General features: G+C 34.2%; 1 protein-coding gene across 1 annotated transcript; it reads left to right on the top strand.

Annotated features, from left to right (window-relative positions):
- Positions 1–7538: 7538 nt before the first annotated feature.
- Positions 7539–24786, top strand: LOC143211734 (uncharacterized). The gene is made up of 11 exons (XM_076429658.1): positions 7539–8984; positions 9859–10164; positions 11169–11256; positions 12954–13241; positions 15440–15643; positions 19530–19684; positions 21617–22135; positions 22838–22925; positions 23484–23686; positions 24107–24191; positions 24516–24786. Exons 1-11 carry the CDS (start codon positions 8625–8627, stop codon positions 24707–24709), a joined length of 2490 nt encoding a protein of 829 aa, XP_076285773.1. The 5' UTR covers positions 7539–8624; the 3' UTR covers positions 24710–24786.
- Positions 24787–25151: the final 365 nt, after the last annotated feature.

Here is a 25151-nt window from a genome sequence, read left to right as displayed (position 1 = left end):
TTTACAAATAGCATAATTTAAGACATATGTGTTCTTTTTTTCCATTTAGAATTCATCGTGTTTTGAAAAGAAATATTAACAATGAGAGTGTTCACACTTATAGCATTAATATCTTTATAAAAAGTGTCTCTTTATAAAATGCTACATATGTGTTAATATGCAAATGTCTTAAAATATTTCTTCAATTTCGAAAAACTATAAAAATGAAACAGATCGTTGCTAAAACTTCTGTGTCACTCTTACAGAAACTCTTACTTCTGCCAGTAATTTATGGAACTGAATGTTTAAGTATTTAAAATACAGTACTTAATAAGGTATTGCATAATACAGATACCTATGAAATATACTAACTAGTTCTTGATAATACTGATTTTCGAACTGGCGTTACAGTATTAATAGAAACAATAAACAAGAAAACATAAATATGTTTTCGTTGTAAATACAACGTTAATGTAAGAGATAAATATAATGTTGTAACAGTAGATTAATTTTATCTTTCTGTCTGATTATTTCATAATTATAAACACGACTGATGTAACATTCTAATGAAACATCATTAAAAATATTTCGAAAAGTTCCGTAAGCGTTTATGAAATTTAATTAGCCATGCTCTATAAATAGCAGAGTTACTACGTATTGATATACATACATATATCAGTAATAGTATTGTGTGAGACAGAGAGGAGGATAAATAATTCTCGAACATAAATGGTTCTCAATTTTTTACAACCTATAACAAGACAATAAAAAAAATAAATATAATGGATTTAAGCGCATTATGAATATTAAAATACTATTAGTTATTCAAATTAAATATTTTCTCATAAGTATCGTTTGTTTACAGATAAGGGAAATGTATTGAAATCTTGAAAACAATCTCCCCTTTTGTTTATAAGGGTGTTTCAAAAATATTGATATAAATATTGTAATAGATATCTATAATGCATATAATAAATATGATAAATATTACGAAAACGTTCTCAGTGGTTTCGGTAAGGAATTATTACAGAAAAACAAGGACCAATCAGATCGCGGCTACAGCTGGCGGACTCTGGCTCCGTTCTGAATCCGTTCGCTATAGCCGTGCTCTGATTGGTCCGTGTTTTTCGTTAAAAATTCCTTCACAAAGCCATGAGAGAAATTTTGGCTAAAGAAAAAGTTATTTTAAACGACCCCAGGACCGCCTTTTCAATATTTTCCGATATTTTTTTGGACACCCTGTAGATTTTCTTATTTATTTTATACATTTTCACCTTACTGATGACCAATGAAGCAATAAAATACGAGCTATATATAAAAATATTGGAATAGTAAGAGGAAAAGATCCGTCCTATTTTTCTTAGTATCAAAACAAGCAAATAAACCGGATCTGTCTGGTCTACTTCCTTCTTAACCTTTTACCGATTAATTATTTTGCGATTCAGTTGTCGCTGTCTGTGCTCATTTCGCATTCAGGTATACGATTAACTTTAAAATCAGCGCGATTCATTACGAAACAGCACACCGAGCATTGAAGTAATATCAATTTACGTATTCCTACAGGAAATGCGATTCGACTTTTTTAAAATCGTCTATTAATTCCTTAGACACGCATGTATGTAACGACGATCGTGAGTGTTCTTGAACGAAACAAGGATTTACAGTACCATTAGTGAACGGATCGCAGTAACAAGGACTCGCCCATTCAAGGATTGATTGTAATCATCATACAGTATCAGAATATTTTGCTTTAACACATTCACTACCGCGTCGGTCATATACAGTCGGTCACAGAAATATTGGGACAAAATTGCAATAGATCGGAACAGAGCATCTAGAACTAGAGGTTTCAGGCTTTCAAACCATTGTTTAACGATATCGATACGGCAATTTTTAACGGAGTTATGATCACGTAAAGTGGGACCAATTTTTCTCTGTGAAGTGATTGTTCTCTGTTATAGAACATTGAATACACTACATATATTCTTGGCAAATTTTTGTATACTATATCATTATTATTAGACTGCGGATCTTTATGCAAAATAAAAATTTCTTACAATTAGCTGAATTGCACCAAAATGGAGTGAAATAGAAATTTATTTTGTTCACTATTGTTTTTAGTAGATTGAGAATAATGTAATAGTATGTTTAAATTTTTCTAATATTTTTGCTATTTTAAATTACACCTATTCATTGTCGTCATAAATGCATAATTATTATATTATACAGGGTAACCCCAAAAATATTGGATTGTAACATTTTGTTCGGTTACTAATATAAATATGTTGTAATTTCCACGATTTAGTTCTAATCCCTCGCAAATGCAAATACCTATGATCGAATAAAAACTACTTTATAGTCAACGATTTTGTAATTGATTGATTGCAATTTTCACCGTTGTTAGTATATGAAAAGACCATATTCAAGATAATCATACGACTTTATATTAAGACCTAATATAACAATAAATAATATACTCTATAGAGAAATTAATAAAGGAACTAAAATAACTAAAATCTGTACAATTATTAGACTATCGCATATGTATGGAATTATAAACATAAGAAAGTAGAATATGTTCTATACAAAACAAAATAAAAATGCTAAAATCAGTATAGATCTATACATATTCAACATATTCTACACATTCAATATGCATGACAAATTTTTATTTCATTAAGTATTTTTTTCAGGGAAATATGATTTCAAAAAACATAAAATGCCCACTGCATTTTCATTGGTTAGGCAAAATAGAGTGCCTTTGTGGATTTGCTTGTCAAACGATTAGTTTTACTACAGTATGACTGTGGTCGTGATGATTTTAAGTCGAGGTTTTGAAATGAAGAATTCATAATTTTTAAATATTAATTTTAGTATCTGTATATTGTTACAGATTTGAATGGTATCAATGGACTAGAGCTATATACACATTTGCATAAATTGCGACTCTACTTTGAACAGTCTTTTTATGAAGTATTGATGTTTACAAATTGAAAATATACCATATATGTATATCAACACTTTGATGGCTAAATGTGAGCGACATTAATTGTTACATGCATGATAAGTATATTTATCTATCTATATAAATAAAAATGTAAATGTTTGTTTGTTCATAATCTAAGATCTCCGAAACGGTTGAACATTAGACGCAGCGTGTCTTCGGGAAGGTTTTAGGACAATCCGCATTCGAAAAAGTCCGTTCGTTCAAAAGTTGTGACGTTATTAGTGACCAGAGACGACTTTTTCGCCCTCTTTTGAGCACGTTTCTGTTTATAACTTTTGACTGGTAGCACCAATATTCAATTTGAGGTACTCATTGGATTTAGCTCGCTGAGTTCTTTCAAATGGCCACTGATCCGATTCTGTAGGTTGCATAGTTCACGAGTTATAACACAAACAGTGTGCGTTTTTCTTAAACTTTTTGGTTTGCGGACTTTTTAAACAGCTGTAGCTTTTAAACGGCAGGTTTTAGGAAAAATCTGAAACCACCTTGGCGGTTGGAAATTTAATTCTCTACAACTTTCATATATGAGTTTTTCTCCGACGCGATCTAAGGGGTCATGCAAAAAACGATATAAACTCTAAAATGTTGATAGTTTTGCTTTAAGGTATTTTCGGCCGTAACTTTTGAACCGTTTGTCGGAAATAAGTTTTGGGCAAACAGGCTTACCTATTTAGCGTGCGAAAGTCTACAAAATGAGTCCAACAGTTTTACAGAAGTTAGAAGCAGAAATATGGTCAAAACGGTAAAGTATGGCAAAACTATTGTGAAATAAAACATATTAGAAACGTGCGCTTCCTCTTTCCTTTGTTTTCTATTTAACCAGACTGAGCCATAGCAACGCGTGGCCGGGTACAGCTAGTTTTCAATAAAAGCTAAATATTGTGTTGATGAACAAATAATGGCCGAATCCTTTCACTTCTTATTTTACAAATAATTTTTCTATTGAATCCTATTGCTTATCAAGCATTAAAAAAATTATCTTGAAGCAAACAGATTAAGCAATAAGATGTATTAGGAAAATGATTTGTAATAATAAAATCGAAAGAATTCACTTATTTTCTGCATCAACCTAATATTCTTTCGAATAAGTTGCATACACGAAATTTTCAACGCCGACACAATTGTAAAGGATCATTTAGAAAGTTACCTTTAATAAGTGGTCCATCGTGTATGGAAATATTTAAATGAAGCATTTGGGAAATATTATTATGTATTATTGGACGAATTGAATACAGTTCACAGTTTACGACCATTTTCATCTGCATTTCAAGTGTATAGATAATGTTATACAAATGTCATCGATATATTTTTATTAATAATTTAAATTCTGTAGATTACACAAACGTAAATTTCCATGCATAAAAATATGTCCGCGTCGTGATTACGCATATTTCACAGAATTGTCATTTATGAATGTCATCATTTCATGAATAACAGAATGAGTTCTTAGCATTACGAACCAAATTTGGTTTTCAAACATGTATCTCTATCTCGGCAACAAGTGACGTTACGCTGACTTGATAATTCTATGAACGCGTTATTATGTGGGACTATTTGAAAATTCATTAATATAATGTGTTCTCGATACGATTTCAACTGTAAACTTAGTGAAGTTAACATAGTATACGTACCCAGTAAGCAAAATGCTCGGTTTTGGCCGGGCAGCTGTGTCAGCAGAGGGAACGCTTGCTGCTGGCAGAAAGACTCAAAACCTGCCCTGCAGCACCGACGAGGTATAGAATCTTAGACCATGGTAGGATAGAGCTATCATTCAATTTATTTTGGCGGCCATCTTTGCTGAACCAGCCCCTGTGCTATTCAGCGGGACCAGTAAAGGTGAGCGCATACTAGAGGGTCGCGGGAAGGCCGCGGATAGTCTCGGGAAGGCCAAAGCCACCGATGGACGACCATGCGGCAAGGGAGTAGGGCTACCTGCTGTGCGTGGCAGAAAAAAAGGTCTCCGTGGGCTTCACATCTCTTTTAGGGAAAGGGACCTTTCTTTCAGGGAGCCCTGCTCCACCCTGCTCCCTGCTGTGGAGCCGTGTCGGCCCGCTAGAGATTTCTTGCCGCATGGTCGTCCATCGGTGGCTTTGGCCTTCCCGAGACGATCCGCGGCCTTCCCGAGCCCTCTAGTATGCGCTCACCTTAACCGGACGCGAACGGACGCGGGGATAACGTGGAACTTACAGTGATCTGAAATACCACATCGCTAAAAGTTCTACCACAGACGAGATATAGGAATAGACCTGACAGGCTGACACCTTATGGGACTTGGTGTCCATAGGAATCTGAAGTACCGACACCTTAAAATGCCAGTGATAACAATAATTTTCTTTAAATTATATCCATAATTTGCTATTAACCCGGCTATAAATATTGTGCCCCTAGAAATAAGAATAATACATCTCTCTAATTCTATGTATAGAGGTGTTGACAGGTGTTGACACTGAATGGTAACGGGGTGTTAGCACAGACGAGATATAGGAAATGGGGTGCTAGGAACCCAATACCGACGGACACCAAAATGCATTGGGTGTCAGGTCTATTCCTATATCTCGTCGGTGATACTATCACAGACGAGATACTCGTCAAGTAGAAGAAGAATGATATAGTATAGAATGTTCACACATTACCATTCTGCAATTGCCTTATAATACTATCACCGACGAAATACTATCTTGTCTATTTACCTAGATAGAACCAGACGATATATGATATTGTTCACGCCCGGGGCGAACCAGCTTGTATGATACATATATTTTGTTCTGGAGGAAGGTGAAATTGAAAATTGTTATGGAGGACACACAATAGGTATAGTAATAGAATTTATTGAAAATCAACATATTTATTAAATGTGCAGCTATTAGCACCGACGAGATATAGGAATAGACCTGACACCCAATGCATTTTGGTGTCCGTCGGTATTGGGTTCCTAGCACCCCATATCCTATATCTCGTCTGTGCTAACACCCCGTTACCATTCAGTGTCAACACCTGTCAACACCTCTATACATAGAATTAGAGAGATGTATTATTCTTATTTCTAGGGGCACAATATTTATAGCCGGGTTAATAGCAAATTATGGATATAATTTAAAGAAAATTATTGCTATCACTGGCATTTTAAGGTGTCGGTACTTCAGATTCCTATGGACACCAAGTCCCATAAGGTGTCAGGTCTATTCCTATATCTCGTCTGTGCTATTAGCTCGATATTATCCTTTATTCATAAGACACTAGAAGTTCTTACAAATAGAGGATAATACCGATTGCCCAGGTCTCACCACGAGGAGGTTGCTGCACAAGAGACCCGAAAGGGAGTCAGAAGGCGAATTCAATATTCCTTCTGTGTGGCTCCCTTTGTTACAATGACGGATTTATACTAAATTACGTAAGTATGTCGAGTAATTATCACGGGGAAAAAGGTGTGAATTGGAGAATATGTCTCCGATCCACGGGGAATGAAAGGCGAATCAGGCAGAAGGCTCTGATTCTTTCAAAGAGGAAAACTAAAGCGAACCAGAGCAGAAGGCTCTGGTTCGAAGGTGACACGGCGCGTACAATGCTTGCAGCTCAGCTCCGGCCAGAGCCGATACCCGACGTGTCATCACCAAGAGAAATGGCCATGAGAAGTGTTCAATCGATATCCCATTTCTCTACCAACTACCTGTCAGTTTATAACAATTCCATTTTACTAGCGATGTCCACAAGCAATCCCTTGGCTATCTGACCACCTAATTTTTTAGTAAAAGTGGCTAATAGTATTCGAGATACGGAATAACTTTTAAACCATGAACATTCGCACGCATTAATTTATTCAATACAATTTACAGATAAATTTATTATTTCTGGCTGTTTAATGTTTATAACCATTCCTTTGGTAATGATGTTAACGAGCACTCCCTTGACCACCTTCCATCTAATTTTTTCGTAAAAATAGATAATAAAACTCGAGATACAGAATAACTTTTAAACCATGAACATTCGCACGCATTAATTTATTCAATACAATTTACAGATAAATTTATTATTTCTGGCTGTTTAATGTTTATAATACTTCTGCCAACGATGTGGACAAGCACTCCCTTGACCACCTTGCAATCTAATTTTTCACTGTAAAGTCTTTTCAACATATTTCTGTTCTCACAGATCGATCCTTGAAACATTTATGTATAAAAAAGTGTAAGATAATAATTCTCGTTTATGAAATATTTTGAAATCACAAATTGAGGTGTCTCATATAAAATTTGAAATAGGAATTGTTGATTTTCCTAAAATTATGCTTCAATAATATATTTCTAGGAATTTTTTGTCCTCGAGTTTTGCTTTTAATATTGAAACCAACATCGTCGGAAATATCTGCTCGGTACAGAGAATGTAACAATTCATGATGATCAATATATAATTCCGTGACGATTTGCCTTCTCACTTCTCACCGCGGGTGCTTCTCATTTCTCACCGACACGACGAGAATGTCCTCAGTCCTCAGTACAGAAAATTTAGGATTTGCATAAAGATCTGCAGTCTACTTATTTTTGCATTTTCATTTCAGAGATACAGGAATTTCGTATCAGCAGTCGCATGAAGGTACTCCAAATCGTCGAAACCCGTTAGAAATGTCATTTTGTGAATAAGGCATTCTTTCGCGGGTGAATGTCGACAACCTGGCTTTATCGATACATTCGAACGGTACCTCCGAGGTCTTTAACCATGAAGAGGTCTTGTTTTGCAACCACGCGAGAATTCCCATGGGCCATCTTGCATGCAAATGCGTCGCCCGTATTTCTTTTTTTCTTTTTTTTGTTTACACTTATCTCACGTACAGAATATTTTTACCGCCTGCGGCTGCTTAGCGTATCTATATAAAGGCTCGAGCAGATTCACCTTAAACGCGCACATGGGAGTTGCATCGCGAGGAAACGAGGCGGATTAGAACCGGTATCAGTGGTTTCTGGCACGATTTCATTCACGTGGACGAGGAACTCGTTCAGTTTCCTCGAGATCCCGTTAGAAAATCGTTTGTCCAACTATTCTGCGGAAGAAAATGTGCAAGATCGCACTAATGGAAAGTGAAGCTTAAAGCTACTGCATAAACACCGCAGAACTTTCCAAACGGAAACAAAGAGAAACTACAAAACTGTTCAAAATTGAAAGCTGAGTGAAAACACCGCAAAATTGCACCGATAAAAAGTGAAGATTCATACTACTACACATAAGTATTATAGAAGTTTCCAAAAAGAAACTACAAAACTGTTGGAAATCGAAAGCCGAGTGAAAGAAGCAAAAAAACGCGCTAATGAAAAGTGGAGCTTAAAGCTACTGCATAAACACCGCAGAACTTTCCAAACGGAAACAAAAAGAAAGTAAAAAACTGTTGAAAATTGAAAGCTGAGTGAAAAAAGTACAAAATCGCACTGATAAAAAGTGAAGATTCAAACTACTACACATAAATATTACAGAATTTTTCAAATAGAAACAGAGACTACTACATAGAAGTTAAAGGCTGAGTGTCTTCTGGAAAACTAGAAACAAAATTGTATAGTGACATATAATGACGAGAATTGTTAGGCAATTGGCGTAGAAGTGAAATTCTTATTAAATCGAAATCTCGTTTGATCGACATAGTTTAATATTTAACATGATAGTGGCACCATTGTATTTGCTTCTCATTCTCGGAGTGACTCATGCTGAAGAGGCGGTGCGATACGATGGATACAGATTGTATAAAATCTTTGTTCCGGACACTTCCGGTCTGGAAGCACTCAAGAAGATAGAAGATGAGGATGGTTACAATTTCTGGGGACAGCCGAGGGTCAACGATACTATGAATGTTATGATGTCACCGAAGAAAGTCGAAGAGTTCATGAGTCTTGTTAATGCAACGCAGCTTGATCCTGAATTGATGATGGACGATGTGCAACGGTACATCGATGACGAAAATCCACGGCGAAACACGCGGGGAGTGTTCGATTGGTTTGGCTACCATCGACTGGACGCGGTATGATAAACAATTTAACCAAAATAATTTAAGGAGACATTACACTTTCTCGGTCGAAAATTTGAATAATATTTACGGGACTGATGGAGAAAAAAACACATTTTGAGTCCGTAATATTTTTGACTTAAGTCTTCAAATACAAGAAAAAATTTTTATATAATTTTGTAAATGATTTTTTATGGGGGTTTTTTGCAGCCTCATGGAAGTTATTCTAAAAATTTTGATCTACTGGCGTGCACGATTACGGCTCATTAGAACGTTTAAAAAAAAAAGAATTATCCTTAGAAGAAGCATGACTACGGCCCCAATATAGACTACGATTGTTTTGTTCTATTTATTTATTTCATATGAAATTTAATCCATATGATTAATTAAACTTAAATTTTTATCTATTTCTTTGTTAAATTCTGCTATCCAATTACAAACGTTTCGTTTCTAAACAATTGACTTCTAAAAATGATCTTTATTACAGTATACATATTATACGACTTAAATATTTATGTTTCAATGTCTGAGTCTATTTCTTCTCGTGTTAAGTTCTTCCAGATTCTACAATTCTAAACAGACAATCAAACAATTCATTAGTGTCCATGTCCACTCCAAACGTTAAGATGCTTATCAAATAAATAATTTTAAGATCATCTTTTTGAATCTATATTTGTAGACATCTACTTCACATTCTCTTATTTCTACTATAGCTTATTACTTTAATATGGATAATTATTTAGCTTCTTTATTAGCCACTAATTGAAGCGATCTCTATCTGAATATCGTCGAATTCATTAATCATTCCTTAAAATGTTTCAGAATAAAAATCGAATGGTTGCATTATCTCGTGTATCTTTATTTTTCTAACAATTATTTTCCTCTTCAGATTTATCGTTGGCTAGATTCTCTTGTCGCACAACATCCTGCAATCGTGAAACCCCTAACCGGTGGTCGCAGTTACGAGGGAAGAAGCATAAGAGGCGTCAAGCTCTCTTTCAAGCAAGGAAATCCTGGAATATTCATCGAAGGCGGAATTCATGCCAGAGAATGGATATCACCAGCCGTTGTAACGTACATCCTGAATGAATTAATACTAAGCGATGATCCCCGTGTGCGATACATGGCAGAGTCTTACGACTGGTACATCTTCCCGGTATTCAACCCGGATGGTTACGAGTACACGCATACCAGGGTAAAAATAAACATTTAACAAACTGTTGTATAAGCATGTTACACAGGATCATCCATTACAAACGGAGTAACTTTTGTTTGCTATCAATGATATCGATTGACCGGCAATTTGTTCTGTTCATCTTCCGATTCTTCCTTCTTGTATTTTCTAATGAATTATGATCTCATTTTTTGTTAATGTTCATGGACTTCTTCAACTCATTTGATTAACGCGAGTTTTAAAAGGTTTCATACAAGTTTCATCTATTTTATTCATTCATTAGCTTAGTTTCTCGCGGAAAAAACGTCGAGAAAATCGGTTTTTATTTTTTTTAACAACGGCGCACCAAACCAAAAACTGTGGAAAAATATATGAACAATACCTATAACAATATATCGCTACTGTAAAAATATAAATGTGGACACTCTAGAACTTCCATGTGAGATCTGCATTTTTTCGATTTTTTTGAGGTTTTTGATTTTTTACGAACCGGATATTTTCACTTTAAAAATCTGAAACCAAAAACTGATTTTTTTATTTTACCCCATAACTACCCTCCGGATTGAGATGCAGGGTTGAAACTTTGCACAGTATGTTTTTCCTTGTGGTGTCCTATGGAATGACCCATCGTCGATATAATTCGATTCAAGGGTATTTTTGACTACCTTTTCCGGCTATACCCGGATACCCCTAAGTTCGTTAGAACAGTTGTTTATTCGGCAAAGAAACAATTTATTCTGTGTACAAACAAACGCAGATTGCCGTACTGCAGAGTTATTCAAACGATGTTCCTGCGCATCGATTACCGATAAAATCTGGGTTTCTCCTGAGTGTTTTATCAGCAATCAGTCGTTATCTATAATTAGCCAAGAACTTCAATCAATTGCAACGTTTTTTAATTCGAAATGTATACGTTCTTGTACTTAATCGATAGATACCAATACAACGCGCGATAATCGCGTGACAACACCGATCGGTTAATTAAAAGAAGAATATCATGGTGCAAAGTACAATTTTCTGTTCAGAATCGTCTTTGGCGAAAAACTAGACGACCGAGTGGAAGGGGATGCTATGGCGCTGATCCAAACAGGAATTGGAACTTCCATTGGGCAGGTTATTAATAAATCGACTGCGGATCTTTATGCATTTATATCAAAATTCAGTTAGATGAAATACAAATTGTTGGAAAATTTAAAATATTGAAGATGTTAATATATGTTATATGATTTTTCCTCTATCTATTAAAATCATTAAGGGAAGAAATAACATTCAATTTAATTTCTACTTCTTGCATTCGATGCAGACCATTTTTATTTTGCATAAAGATCCGCAGTCTATTGATAAATAATACACAACAATTATCATTTATTAATTGGGACACTAATATTTCTTTTTGTTTGTTATCACACTTCCAATTTTTAGTTAAGTATAAATTAACCCTTTTAACTCCTATGTCGAGTGTGGCCACATTTTTAAATTGCCAGTTTAAATATATGCATTATACTTTAACATATTCATTTTTTTACTTAGTTAAGCAATATACAGAGTATCACGAAAGTCACTAGATCATTTAAAATTGTCAAAGTGTATTTTTGTTTATGAAAGTATAAATGTCAATATTTTTAAAAGAGAAATGTTATTCCATTTTGAAATGGCCTAATGACTTTTGGCCCATTTTGTAAGTGTATTTACAGTGACTCCCACTAATATTCGGATACTCTAAAAAGATACGATAACTTTTTAAATAATGTACTACGCGATTTTAACTTTTTCGAGAAGTTAAAGCAATTAGTTCATTACATGATGTGAAGAGATATCTTTTGAGAATTGTAGAGAAAATACTAAAAGTTTCATTTTAGAACTTTTTAATGTAAAATAATGATAAGTAATTAAATATTATTAGACTGCGGATCTTTATGCCAAATAAAAAAGTTTTGCGCCGATTGTGGACCACAGGAGTTATGTAAATAAAATTTTGTTTCATCCCTTATTGTTAGTAGATTTTTTCCGTTGAATACATCATAACAATATGCTTAGATTTTTCTAATCTTTTCCTGTTTCATTTTTCACCCAGCCAATTTCTTCATAAACATAGTCGGTGTACAAAGTAATCGTACACCTTTTAAAAACGAATAAATTTTTCAATATTGGACTCGGCAGCTTGAGTTTTTTTTAGACGTTAGAAGAGTTAGATTACTAGCTAACGTGTAAAGAATTTTTTTTGTAATTGTAATTGGTCGCAATTACGAGGGGAACAATAAAGACCACGATTTTTTAATTTTTTATCTGTGCCCGTAATGAAAACATGTATTGTGTAAATCTGAGTAAGTTATGTACAAAGTTTTCTTGAAATTGGTTGACGGATAAAAAAGCTATGGGCATTGTAAGATGTAAAAATCTTCGAAATTACGGTTTGCGATTCATTTAAATCGCAGATTCTTACGATTTTTGCTATTTTCAATCAATTACATTTCGTAACATCCTTGATCGATTTCGATGAAACTTTGTACAAGTATATGTATAACTTACTTAGACCTACCAAAGGCGCCTTCTAAATTTTCACTACAGGTACAGATAAAAAATTAAAAAATACAATTTACTATTTCCTTCGCAATTGCGACCAATAACAATTTTAAAAAAAAATTATTTACACATTAGCTAGTAAACTAATCCTTCTAACGACTGAAAAGAAACTCTAGCAGTTGGGTCCAATTTTGAAAAAGTAATTCGTTTTTTTAATGTGTACGAATACTTTGTACACCGACTGTACATAAAAATCCGCAGTCTAATTATTATTATTATTATCTCAGAGGGTGGCACCAGTCCGAATCCATGCAGCGAGATCTACCCAGGCGACAAACCGTTCTCAGAGATAGAAACGAAGTCTATGTCGGAATACATCGACAGCATTCACGACAAGATATTTTCGTACATAGCGTTCCACAGTTACAGCCAACTGTTGCTCATCCCCTACGGCCATACGAACAAAAGGGTCGAAAACTACGCGGACCTGTTCCGAATCGGAAACTACTCCATAAACACTTTGTCGAAGAGATACGGGACAAGATACAAAGTCGGAAATATAGCCGACATAATATGTAAGTGAATTCTGATTCTTAAACAGACGACGCGACGCATGGCCTGATTAAAATAGACAAAAGACAGGGTCAAGTGTGGGAAGGACTATGTTTATTATTCGGCTCCACGTGCAACAGCAAGGTTGCAATGTTGATTAGCTATCAGTTCGAACGGTCACACGGACGGAATCTTAATGGAAAAGTGTCAAAGACATTTCCTTGAAGTAACAATGAACTAACACAATGAGCTCTTCAATACTTAAAGACAGTATTTTTTCACAATTTATTTTTCACTCCAAAAAGAATGCATAAAGACGATAACGTATTTAGTATTCATTTTAACACATATTCACCTATCGGCGAATATTTCCAAATTTTTGAAAATCTGTGGTCTATGGGTGAGGATTTTTTAACCCTTCGTATGCTGTGTAAAGCAAAGTCTACACGGTGTACAAAAAGTAATGGTCGTCCGTCATAGGGATGAATCCACTCTGGATCGGTTGAACTTTGTAAGAGAAACTTGCTGGAATATTGTTTACAACAAAGAAAATTGATGTAGAAGTTCTTTTACATCAACGCAAAAAAATGTTTGAAAGGAACCAAATTGTTATCGAGATACACAGTGACCCGAATTAATATTCGGACGCTTTAAAAAAGACGAGAACTTTTTTAATATTGTACTATGCGATTCGAACTTTTTTGGGAAGCTAGGGCAATTAGTTTACCACAGGATGTGAAAAGAAATTCCTTTAAAAATTGCAATTGATCGTAATTGTAGAAAAAGTACTGATAGTGGATCTTTACAACTTTTTTATGTGGGCCTATATTGAAAATTTTAATCGGTTGATGCGGATAAAAACACAGCAGAGTTGGGCAAAAATTTAATCAACGATTGACGAATAAATTTCTACTTCAATCGTTAATCGCAATTAACAATTAATCTTCTAGTTCAGTCGTTAATTGCGTTTAACGATTAAATACTTATAAATCGTTAAAAAATTGCGGTTAACGATTAAATACTTATTAATCGTTAATTGGGAATAACAGTTAAATTTATACTTTAGTCGTTAACTGCCATTAACGATTACATTCCTTTCATCTTCGCTCTCTGTCTCTGTCTCTATCTCCCTGCTTATTACGATTGAATCAGTCTCCGTTTTTTCGATGATTTCTTCTTTTAATCAACGATTAACGATTCACTTCATCATTCGATTAGGTCAGTCTCAATTTTTTGATGATTTCTTTTTTTAATCAACGACTGACGATTAACTTCATCAATCGATTGAATAGATCGCCGATTTTCAATGATTACATACTTTTTTAATTGTACACATTAATCAATTAATCTTAATTAAAATTTTAATCGATTAACGCCCAACTCTGAATCACAGGCATTACAAGATGTAAGAATCCTGAGATTTCTTGCAGTTAGGGGCCGAAAATGGTGAAAATCTGAAATTTTTACCATCTTTAAACGTTTGTAGCTCAATGCAACGTCTACCGATTTTGACGAAATTTTCAGAATATGTTTAATTGACACAGATCTGCAAAACCTATTTTTAAAATTTTTAATATAGGCCCACATAAAAAAGTTGTAAAATGCAACGTTTAGTATTTTTGCCACAATTCCGATTAATTGCAATTGTCGACAAAATTTCTTTTCACATCCTGTAGTAAACTAATTGCTCTAGCTTTCCAAAAAAGTTCAAATCGTATAGTACAATATTAAAAAAATAACGTCTTTTTTAGAGCGTCCGAATATTAATTCGAGTCACTGTATATCAATGGATATAAAGATTTCTGTCATATTTTGCAACTTCAAATTTATCATCTGAATGGGAATAATCTCTGTCGTGCATGTGCCCGATATTGGTAGAGAGAAGGTAACCTGGCACCATTGGCACACCCAGGGGGGGCAGGGGGCCAAGTCCCCCCAAAGAAAAAAATGTTTACCTTCCAAAATTAAACTCGAGGAATAGCCCTCGACAGATATGTTGGCTAAAAAAAAGGTCATCACGCAAAACCTAGGGCTGGGTTCAACTCGTCCCCCCCCCCCCAAAATTGCATCCTGGGTGCGCCACTGCTTGACACTGCTTGGAAGGAACAGTAATTTCATAGTTTAATGTATTAGTAAATGACAGAAACGTTCGCGAAAAGTGTGTAAAAAATTTGGTAACATAGACAATTGATTCAAATGATATTTATCTTATTTTTTTCAGATGTTGCATCTGGAGGATCAATGGATTGGGTGCGCGGTACTTACAAGATTCCAGTAACGTACACATATGAGCTTCGAGACACAGGAAGATATGGTTTTATCCTACCAGCAAATCAAATTTTACCCACTGCAGAAGAGACTTTGGATTCTTTGGTCGCCATGTTTCAGCAAGCATCGAAACTCGGATATGGAACATCCACGACAAATTAAAGTCGCCATATTCGATTCTAAATGGACTGGATCTGTTAAGTTGTCCCATAAGTAATGTGAAATACAGAATGATATATCACACACATTATTTTATTTTGATAGATTGCAGAAAATGAGGGAAAATATGTATATGTATGTATAGGACACTAATAATTATGATTTTTGTATTTTACTATCTGAGAAAAGAAATTTCACATTACTTATGATACGACTGAATATTCACAAAATTAAACATGCATCACATATTCCAATCTTTTAATTTATATTATTATATTACTATGATTATACATATGTAGTATATCATTTATTTAGGTATACTGTTCACAATTACGTATTAAGTTCGTCACGAATATTATAAACGAAAATTATAATTAGACTGCGGATTTTATACATTTATGACAATAGTGGACACGTACAATTGAAAGCAGTGGACATGTTAGAAATATTTAAGGACATCAATTAAAAGAAGAATACAATTTTTATTTAACTCCAGTGCCATTTTGCATAAAGATTCACAGTCTAATTATAATACATAATATTGTTAAAGGCGCCAGCATACAGTTTTATTATTCCAGTATTTCAAGCGTATATTACACATATTCTTCACCGAAAAGAAGTTCAGTACGTTGGTATTGATTGTATTATTATATTATTGTCACATTTTATTAATAAGAATATACAAAATATATTATAATACTGTTATGCAGATAATGTATGTATAAACTTGGAGTTCGCAGATAGCATAAATATAAAAATAATGTAATGAAGCTATTGTGTTGTATGTATTTAATTTAATAAAGTGCTCAATAAGCCTACAAGTGTTTCTTTGATTTTTAGTTTGCATGTTGTACTTCATTTAATAAAATCCTTAATGAACATATGTACAAGTGTTTCTTTGATTTTCAGTTTTCATGGTATGCAGCAGTGGTCCCCAACCCCTGGGCCGCGGACCCGTACCGGTCCGTAGATCAAATGGTACCGGGCCGCCCAAAGAATATTTATTTAAATACAATTAAATTAAAATTATTAAATCAAAACAATCTAAAATATAAACAATCAACGTCCCCCCCCTCTCAGCGGGCAGCGGTAAAATTATCAAACGTTGACCGGTCCGCGGCGATAAAAAGGTTGGGGAGCACTATACAGTACAGCGTCAATTATCCGAACCAGTGAATGAGAGATCCCGAAAAGACAGTCTTCGATGGTTAAAAAAATATAATATAACATTTCCAATTACAGAGCATAGTAATACTCTTATACTTAACAAGTAGACAGCAGATTTTATGTATTTATCACAAAAATGAGTAGGTGTAATTTATAACACTGAAAACATTAGGAGAATTAAACAGTACGATTCTATTATTTTAAATTTATTATTATTAAACATATTGGAAAACAAACTATATTTACATTGTATTCCAGTTTGTTGTAATTCACGTAGAAAATTTTTATTTTGCATAAACATCCGCTGTATACATTAATAAGTAATTTTAAAACTGTTCGATTATCTCGGTCCCAATTAGTTCGGATAATTGATGACCTTCCGTATTTAATTTAATCAAATCCTCGATAGCCAGACAAGTTTGTCTTTGATTGTCAGTATTTATAAAATTTGTTGTAATCAGCTAAATCGTCTTTGTGCCGACAACATTCATAAAAAAATCAACACGGCTTTGTATATCATTCGTAGTCTTCGACAGAGGTTTGATTACAAAACACACGATAATAATCGCGATTTGATCGCAACGTGTGACTTTTCTTTTCACGTTCTTCTCTTATCTAGATTTCAGGCAAATGTCCAAAAATATAGTCTTAAGTGTATCACACTCTCGTCAATCGATTCTTTCCGTCTACTTGAACCGTTAACGCGTTTTTCATTTTAACTCCCTTAATTATTATCCCAACGAATTTATTTACTTATTATACAAATAATACTTTGCTGTAGTAAGATTTTTTATGTATTTTCGATCTACGAAGGCTGCTCCCACTGCAAATAAGATTTCATGTGATTTACTATCTGAACATTTGTCTACAAAAATTGAAAATTCCATAAACATCCGCTGTGTATCATGAAAACGTCGAAACTTCGATTGGTTGAACTTAACTCAGTAAGCGGCGCGCGACCGTCACTACAAACCAATATGGCGGCGGCATTACCTGTCGAAAACACTGCAGATTGCTCAACTTTAAGCAAGCATAACTCCTGAACCAATGATCCTACAGGATCGAAACTTCGATCTGCAGCCGCCCTGGGTACAAATCTACTGGATTACATACCAAATACATCATAATTAGAATAAGAAATAATTAGAATTAGAGAGAGGCACAAATTTTGAGTCCGATAAAGTAAAGAGCAGCCACAATTTTCGTTACCATTTTCGTTTTGAAATAATTCGCAAAACTAATTGCAATGTAAAGTTTAATGTATCCAGAAGTAGTATACATATAAAAAATCAGGAACGTACCTTTTGGTACCTTTTTAAAAAGTCTCTTTAGAGTTTGAGAAATATTTTATATGAAAAATTATAAAAATATATTGTGTTATTCTCGTAAAATTCTTTACACGTATAAAGGAATTCAAGTTGTAAAAATCAGTTTAAAAAAGAAATATTCTCTCAATGACACGTGATTGAAGAAATGCATTGAATTATTGCATTCAACTTTAATGTCACAACAAATTGGTACATTCAGCAAAAATTGTGGGTCGCTTCAAAAACTACATTTCGTCAAGAATATTTTACGATACAAGACTTGTTGACACCGAATGCGAATACAACGTTCGTATTTGACGGAAATCACAAGTTCCTGAGTCATTCGCAGAAGACTTGCCTTACATCGGTGACGCGGATGGGAAAAGTGTCGATCGTAGCATCTATAATCAGTGATTATTATTAATCACGTTTCACGTTTCAATTATATCCCGGATTCGAAAATCGCCTGCGTTGGTTGCGAAATCGTGACGACATTTCGAGTGGCACGGCGTGCGATCGACAAGATAACTCTCTCGAAACAGATCTGATAAGATGTATTCAGACCCAATAAACGTGCTTCTTAATTGATCAATGATATGATTTTTAAATAACGATCTATACCAGACGAGTTCCGTGGTGTCGTGTGCAGGTGAAGCGTTTAAATAGAATCAACGGGGAAATGGATGACAACAAATCACTGTTGTTGCCGTTCAGGGTAAGATCATTCATCAGAGTGGCTCTCCATTGTGTTGAAAGGATTCACAGACATTTAGTTCAGTTTTGCACTCGTGTTGATCAATCATTCGCGTGAATTTTGTGCAGTCGAAAGATTAAATTTATTTATTTTCTACGGACTTTTTGTTATAACATATATGTTCTTGTCTGTGTTTGAATGAGAAATTCACTCATTCTTGAGAATTAATAGAAATTCAAGTATGCATAGTGCCTGAAGTTGAGACATCTATTAATTTTAGTTTCAAAATGACCAGAAAAGTATAGTCTCTTAATCAAATTTGTCAAGATTTGTTTATTCTACCTTATCGTGAACGAATTCATAACGATAGAAATCGCATATTATAATTTCTTGTATTTCGAAACATTATTTGTTAAATGTACTGAAGCCTCAGGTTACTTCCATGCAATTTGTACGAAGCATATGATACCGAGCACGTGTTGAATTTATACTATACCTCCATTGTATCAAAGTGCCAACAAATTACTCACAATCAGTGATACGCATAATACTTCGCAGCTGTTCCTTCGGAGAACGTTTTGGTAAATCTAGTGCGCTTACAGACAGTGAGAACTGAGACTAGTCTGTTCGAAAACCTGGTTCATCGCGATTACGGAGTGTTTTGATATTTGATTTTTAGTAGTAATTGTTACTAATCGTGGTATTTGTTCTTTTAGTGCATAGTAACATGTGGAAGGTTTTTCTTCTGGCGCTGGTCGCCTTAGCGACAGCTGAGCAAATCAAGTATGACAACTACAAGGTGTTCCGTGTAACTCCTCAGACTGAGGACCAACTGGAAATTCTGCGTCACCTCGAAGAGATTTCTGACTCGGTATGTATAATGTAATTGGACTGACAATATTTAGTAGGCACATTCGCATTTTCTTCGAGTATTTCTAACACGTTAGCGTGCACCAAACTTCTAATAAGTCTGATCTACTTTTTCATTCAATCCGTAACTGAGAATTTGAATGAGATTCAAAATTGTTCGAAAATTTTAAAAATTGAAGATGTCAATACATATATGTATATGATACCTCCTGTATTAAAATCGTTAAGGGAAGAAATAACATTTAATTTAGTTTCTATTTCTTGCAGTCTAATTATTAGTTTTTTATTTATTTATTATTTATTTATTTGCTTATTAGCTTTAATTATTAAAATGTGTGTGTGTGAGTAGATAAAAAAAACAACAATGATATTAAATAAATTTAAGATTTTGTGTGTATTATTTTTAACTGATCAAAATGATTGAAGAAGGAATGACATTTCTATCGAGCTCCCGTTTCTTGTAGTCGATGCAGAATCTTTTTATTTCGCATAAAGATGTGCACTCTATTTATAATAATCTTATTGTAATTTTTTGTTATAATCTTACCGTACTAATTGACATTCAAATTTAGCTAAACAATTGTAACAGTGAATCACGTGACAATCAGAGTGTTAAACAATAGAACATATTATACCATTAAAAATATGTTTAGAGATCAGTAATAAAGTAAACATTTTTTAAATATACTTCATGATTTTCGTCTTATTTCGACTAGTATGAAATCTACGGTCTTCAAAAGTAATACAACATACACTAAACGTTATAAATTAGTATAGTAAAACGTATAGGAATATATAAAGCATAGTTCCATATTCTGAATAAAAAGTTATTAAATTATCTCGGTTAATTCTCTTTTCTATAAGTTGGTTTACAAGTACCATTCTCTCTCAGTCCGTTCGCAATAAAAATTTTCCAATAAATGCTCATCATTCAAAGTTCATTAAAATACAATTAATAAAAAGAATTTTCTGAAATTGTTCTTAGTATTTAAACTTTTCTAAAATTTTTCATACTACTTAAACAGAGAATGAAAATGTTTCCAAATCAAACTGTCTTTAGCCTACATAGTGTGTAGTTTAGCACGATAAAACCACTTGTGAAGTACTCTTGCTATCGCTCGTACTTCCACCGAAAGAAATAAGTAGAACGAGACCACTATCAAAAGTGGCTGAATCTAATCATGTTGAAACATTGTCTTTTAGCACTGAAACTACAGAATAACCAACACAACCAGTTTTTAATTATCTATGTCACTCCCACGAATTTTTCGAGCTTTCATTTGAATTTTACGTTACTTATTAATAAAGCACAATTTCGTGCATGTTTGAATAAATCAATTTATTTAGTAATTTTGAACGAGGAAATAATTTAGATAATATAGAATAACAAATCGAATGTTGGCCTATTTTTAAAAAGCTGACAGTTAAACTGTGTTAATAAATCTCTACAGTGAAACAAGAAAAAAAAATGAAACGAAATGTCAATCATGTTTGTTATTAACAATTTGGCTGCTACATCAGTCACATATGACTGACAAAATGTTTTTACCAAACTTGAAAATTAACTTTTATTATAATCTACTAACTAAATTTAATTAAGATCTTCGAGGGTGTGAGAAAGTTACAAAAGTGATTGTTATACTTAGACACCGGAGTTATATGCAAAATAAAAATTGTCTATATATTAATACAAGATATATTTAGAACATTTATTTCTTTTCAAAATAATTTTAGTGAACTGAAAATAATCCAACACGCAGTAGTTTTAAATTCTTTAAACCTCTTTATCGTTTTGCATTTGATGTATTAATTTTTATCATGGATTCATAAATTCCACGGTCCAGTTATCATAGTTTTTCTATTCTTGTATCATTGAATAAGATGTTTTTTTCATTTTATGTGATTTTCTACAATGTGTTTTACGATCTTGCAGTACTCCTTCTGGAAAGAGCCCAGCAATGTCGGCAAGTTTGCTGACGTGATGGTAGCTCCCCACAAGGAACCGGAATTCATCGCAATGATGGACAATTACGGAGTCGCCCACGAGACCTTCGTTCCTGACGTTCAAACCCTGATCGACAGCGAACAACCACCAGTGCAACCCCTGGCAGGATTCAATTTGAAAAGTTATCACAAGTTGGAAGAGATCTACTCCTTCTTGGACAGCTTGGCCAAGGCTCACCCCGGCAAGGTCCAAGTGATCGTTGGAGGAAAGACACACGAGGGTCGTCAAATCAAAGGTGTCAAGCTGACTTTTGGCCAGAACAAACCCGGAATCTTCCTCGAAGGTGGTATCCATGCTAGAGAATGGATCTCCCCTGCTACAGTCCTGTACATGCTGAACGAACTGTTGACTAGCAAGCAACCTGATGTTAGGGCACTGGCTGAGAGTCACGAATGGTACATCTTCCCCTCTTTCAACCCTGACGGATATGTCTACACGCACACCACGGTAAGCAGAGATATACTTCGAATAAAAACTATTAGGAATAGTAATTCATTTAACCATTTGATTGTGGCTAGCTAAAATAATTCACAACCAAATTATTGCCGCAGTAAAAATACAAATCGGCTGGTTAAGAGCTACCAAGCAAAGGCACATTTTTATATCATTAAAACTGATTTTTATTTAATAAAATAGTAAAGGTGTTTATACTCTTAAAGGGCTCAACAGATTAATTTTTGTCTCAGTTTTACATTTTACAAGAACATTTGAAAAGATCGATTGATTATACAGGGTGAGTCGCTTAATTACACCATCTAAATTTACTCTAAACAAAATTTGTTTAATATAGAATGGGGGGCATGCAATGGGATAATTGGTTTTTTTAATGTTTTGCTTTTTTATCGGAAAGCGAAGGTGACTTTTAGTTTTTGCATTATAATCTGTTAACTCTGTGATTCGAAAGAGTATTAAAAAGTGAGCGAGAAACTATTAAGGCTTGTGTCATTGATTGAACATAATGTTATGTAAATTAAAATAATCTTGTTAATATACAAGATTCTTAATAATTTAAAAATGTGCACACATCATAAGAGCAAACATATCCGCAGTTTAATGATCTCTACATAGTTACGCAGAACCTTGTCTCATTTTTTATGTATTCCAGCGAAATTAAATCAGTATACTTGATCGGCGATAATTTTGTTTCAGAACCGCTTATGGAGAAAGACACGCAAGCCATACAACGCTCTGTGCTACGGAAGTGACCCCAACAGGAACTGGGGCTACAAATGGATGTGTGAGTATTTTTTAAATACTGTACAAAATAATATGATCTCTTTTTCAATGCATTTTGCATTACTTGGAACACTTGTGAGCTACTACTGTTACATACTTCAAAATGCTATGTTTTACTTAAAAATTTAAACAAAACTGAATAAATTGCAATACTATCATTATAAGAAAGCAATAATTATATTTATATTTTTATATTTATTTGAAAGTTAGGACACTTTAGTTATTCTCTACGATGATGGGTGGTTAAATTATTAGAGTTACGAGTGATACGAAAGATGTTTACAAAAATGTAATTTACAGTATTTCTAAATAGTTGCAACTTGCAAAAATCCACGGTACGCTTCATATAAAAATAATGGGTTGATTGTTATAATGTAAAGTTGAAAATGTAAACTTATTAGGCTCTGAAATTTTAATCAGTACTCTATATTTACTATGTTGGCAAATTAAATAAATAAATGCTTTCTCGCTTTAAATAAGAATTATTTTTGAAAAATGTCGGTGAATATTTTCGAAAAATGATCGAAAATAAACAAATCATTTGTTGTTTATTTTGCAGCTGGCGGTGCTAGCACCAACCCATGCAGTGAAACTTATGGAGGAAGCGCTGCGTTCTCTGAAACCGAAACCAAGACGATGTCTGACTACATCAAATCGATTTCGAACAAATTCTACGCCTATGTTGCTTTCCACAGTTACTCACAGCTTTTGATGTTCCCTTACGGCCACACGAAACAACATTTGGAAAACTACAGTGAATCTGTAAGTAAAATAGTTTTCATTCGGAGTAACATTTAAATTAAAAGCAGCCGCAAGGGCGCTAAGAAACACATACTTTTTTTATGTGTGCAAGACGATACACAATTAGAGATACATTCATTGAAATTGCACATACATTTTAGTCTGCCACTGGATAAGTTATTTTTAGTTTTATTATTAACTGCGCACATGAATGCTTCGGTTTTATCTTGAATGTATAGCTGATAATTGTATCAAGATTTTTGATGTTATTGAGTGTTTCCGTGACATCTTAAGCAATTAATTGACTCATCGTATCGATCGATCGATAATGAAGATCGAAAGATATACTTTTGTTTGCACAATAACAAGACAATCATTCATTCACCGATTAGGCGATGATGAGACGACAGAAAGGAATACATTTATTTTGCATATTTTCAGCTCCAAATCGGCCAGAAGACCATCCAGGCCCTTGCCAAGCGCTATGGAACCAAATACCAAACCGGAAACGTCGCTGAAACTATTTGTAAGTACAAAGAAATATAATATATCGAATATTCAATATTAATTAACCCTCGAAGTATGCACATTTCGAAAATGACGCAAGCGGATCAAAATGATCCACTATATGTACATGTAAATTTGAATATTCTTTTGTAAACGATTTATAAATTAGAATATACATCCCGACCACTCTGGAAGAGACACTCAATCGTTTACAGTTAAAGCGGTAGAGTAAAAATTAAGTACCATAATGACAAAGCATTCGTTGTCTAAGGGTTAATTCATAAATGAATAAAATCGGATAATTTATTAGTATGTGCTCCCATCTGTTACATTTTCTTTTCAGACGTTGCCACCGGAAGCTCCGTGGATTGGGTGAAGGGTACCTTCCACAAGAAAGTGACATACACTTATGAACTTCGTGACACTGGTCGTCATGGATTCTTGCTCCCGGCTGACCAAATTGAACCCACTGCTCTGGAAACCCTGGATTCTTTGGTCGCCATGTTCAAAGAAGCTAAGGCTCGTGGATACGAATAAAGGAGACGCCATCGAATACGAATGATATTGACAAGTGATTAAGATTTATGCTCAATAAAATTGATTAATTTACTAAATTATTCTTAATTGCCATGTTAATTAACCCTTAAGGGACTGGCTACAGACCTTTGAACTATTCCAGTACAGTCGCACTTTAGGATTTAGGATTCCATGAAAATCCAAAACTAAATCGATAAATCGACAAATCTCATTCGACTTTAAGGGGTCTCTTCGGTAAATGTAGATTTGAGGGGAGCCATCTCGGATGTCCTTCACCTTGACATATGTTGTCAAGGACATCATTCGGAACAACTTTGCTTTATAAATGATCCGTCGGTCGGCCTTAGTTCCCGAGATATTCGCGAAAAAAGAGTGATTGGAGCAGCTACTTTCAACTGGTTTGCTAACGAGCCACTACACACACTCATCTCGGATCACCTTG

Source organism: Lasioglossum baleicum, chromosome 9 (assembly GCF_051020765.1).
Source record: "Lasioglossum baleicum chromosome 9, iyLasBale1, whole genome shotgun sequence".
In the NCBI taxonomy this organism is placed as follows: Eukaryota; Metazoa; Arthropoda; class Insecta; order Hymenoptera; family Halictidae; genus Lasioglossum; species Lasioglossum baleicum.
The sequence above is the reverse complement of the archived record's forward strand: the minus strand, read 5'-3'. Positions and strand labels throughout refer to the sequence as shown.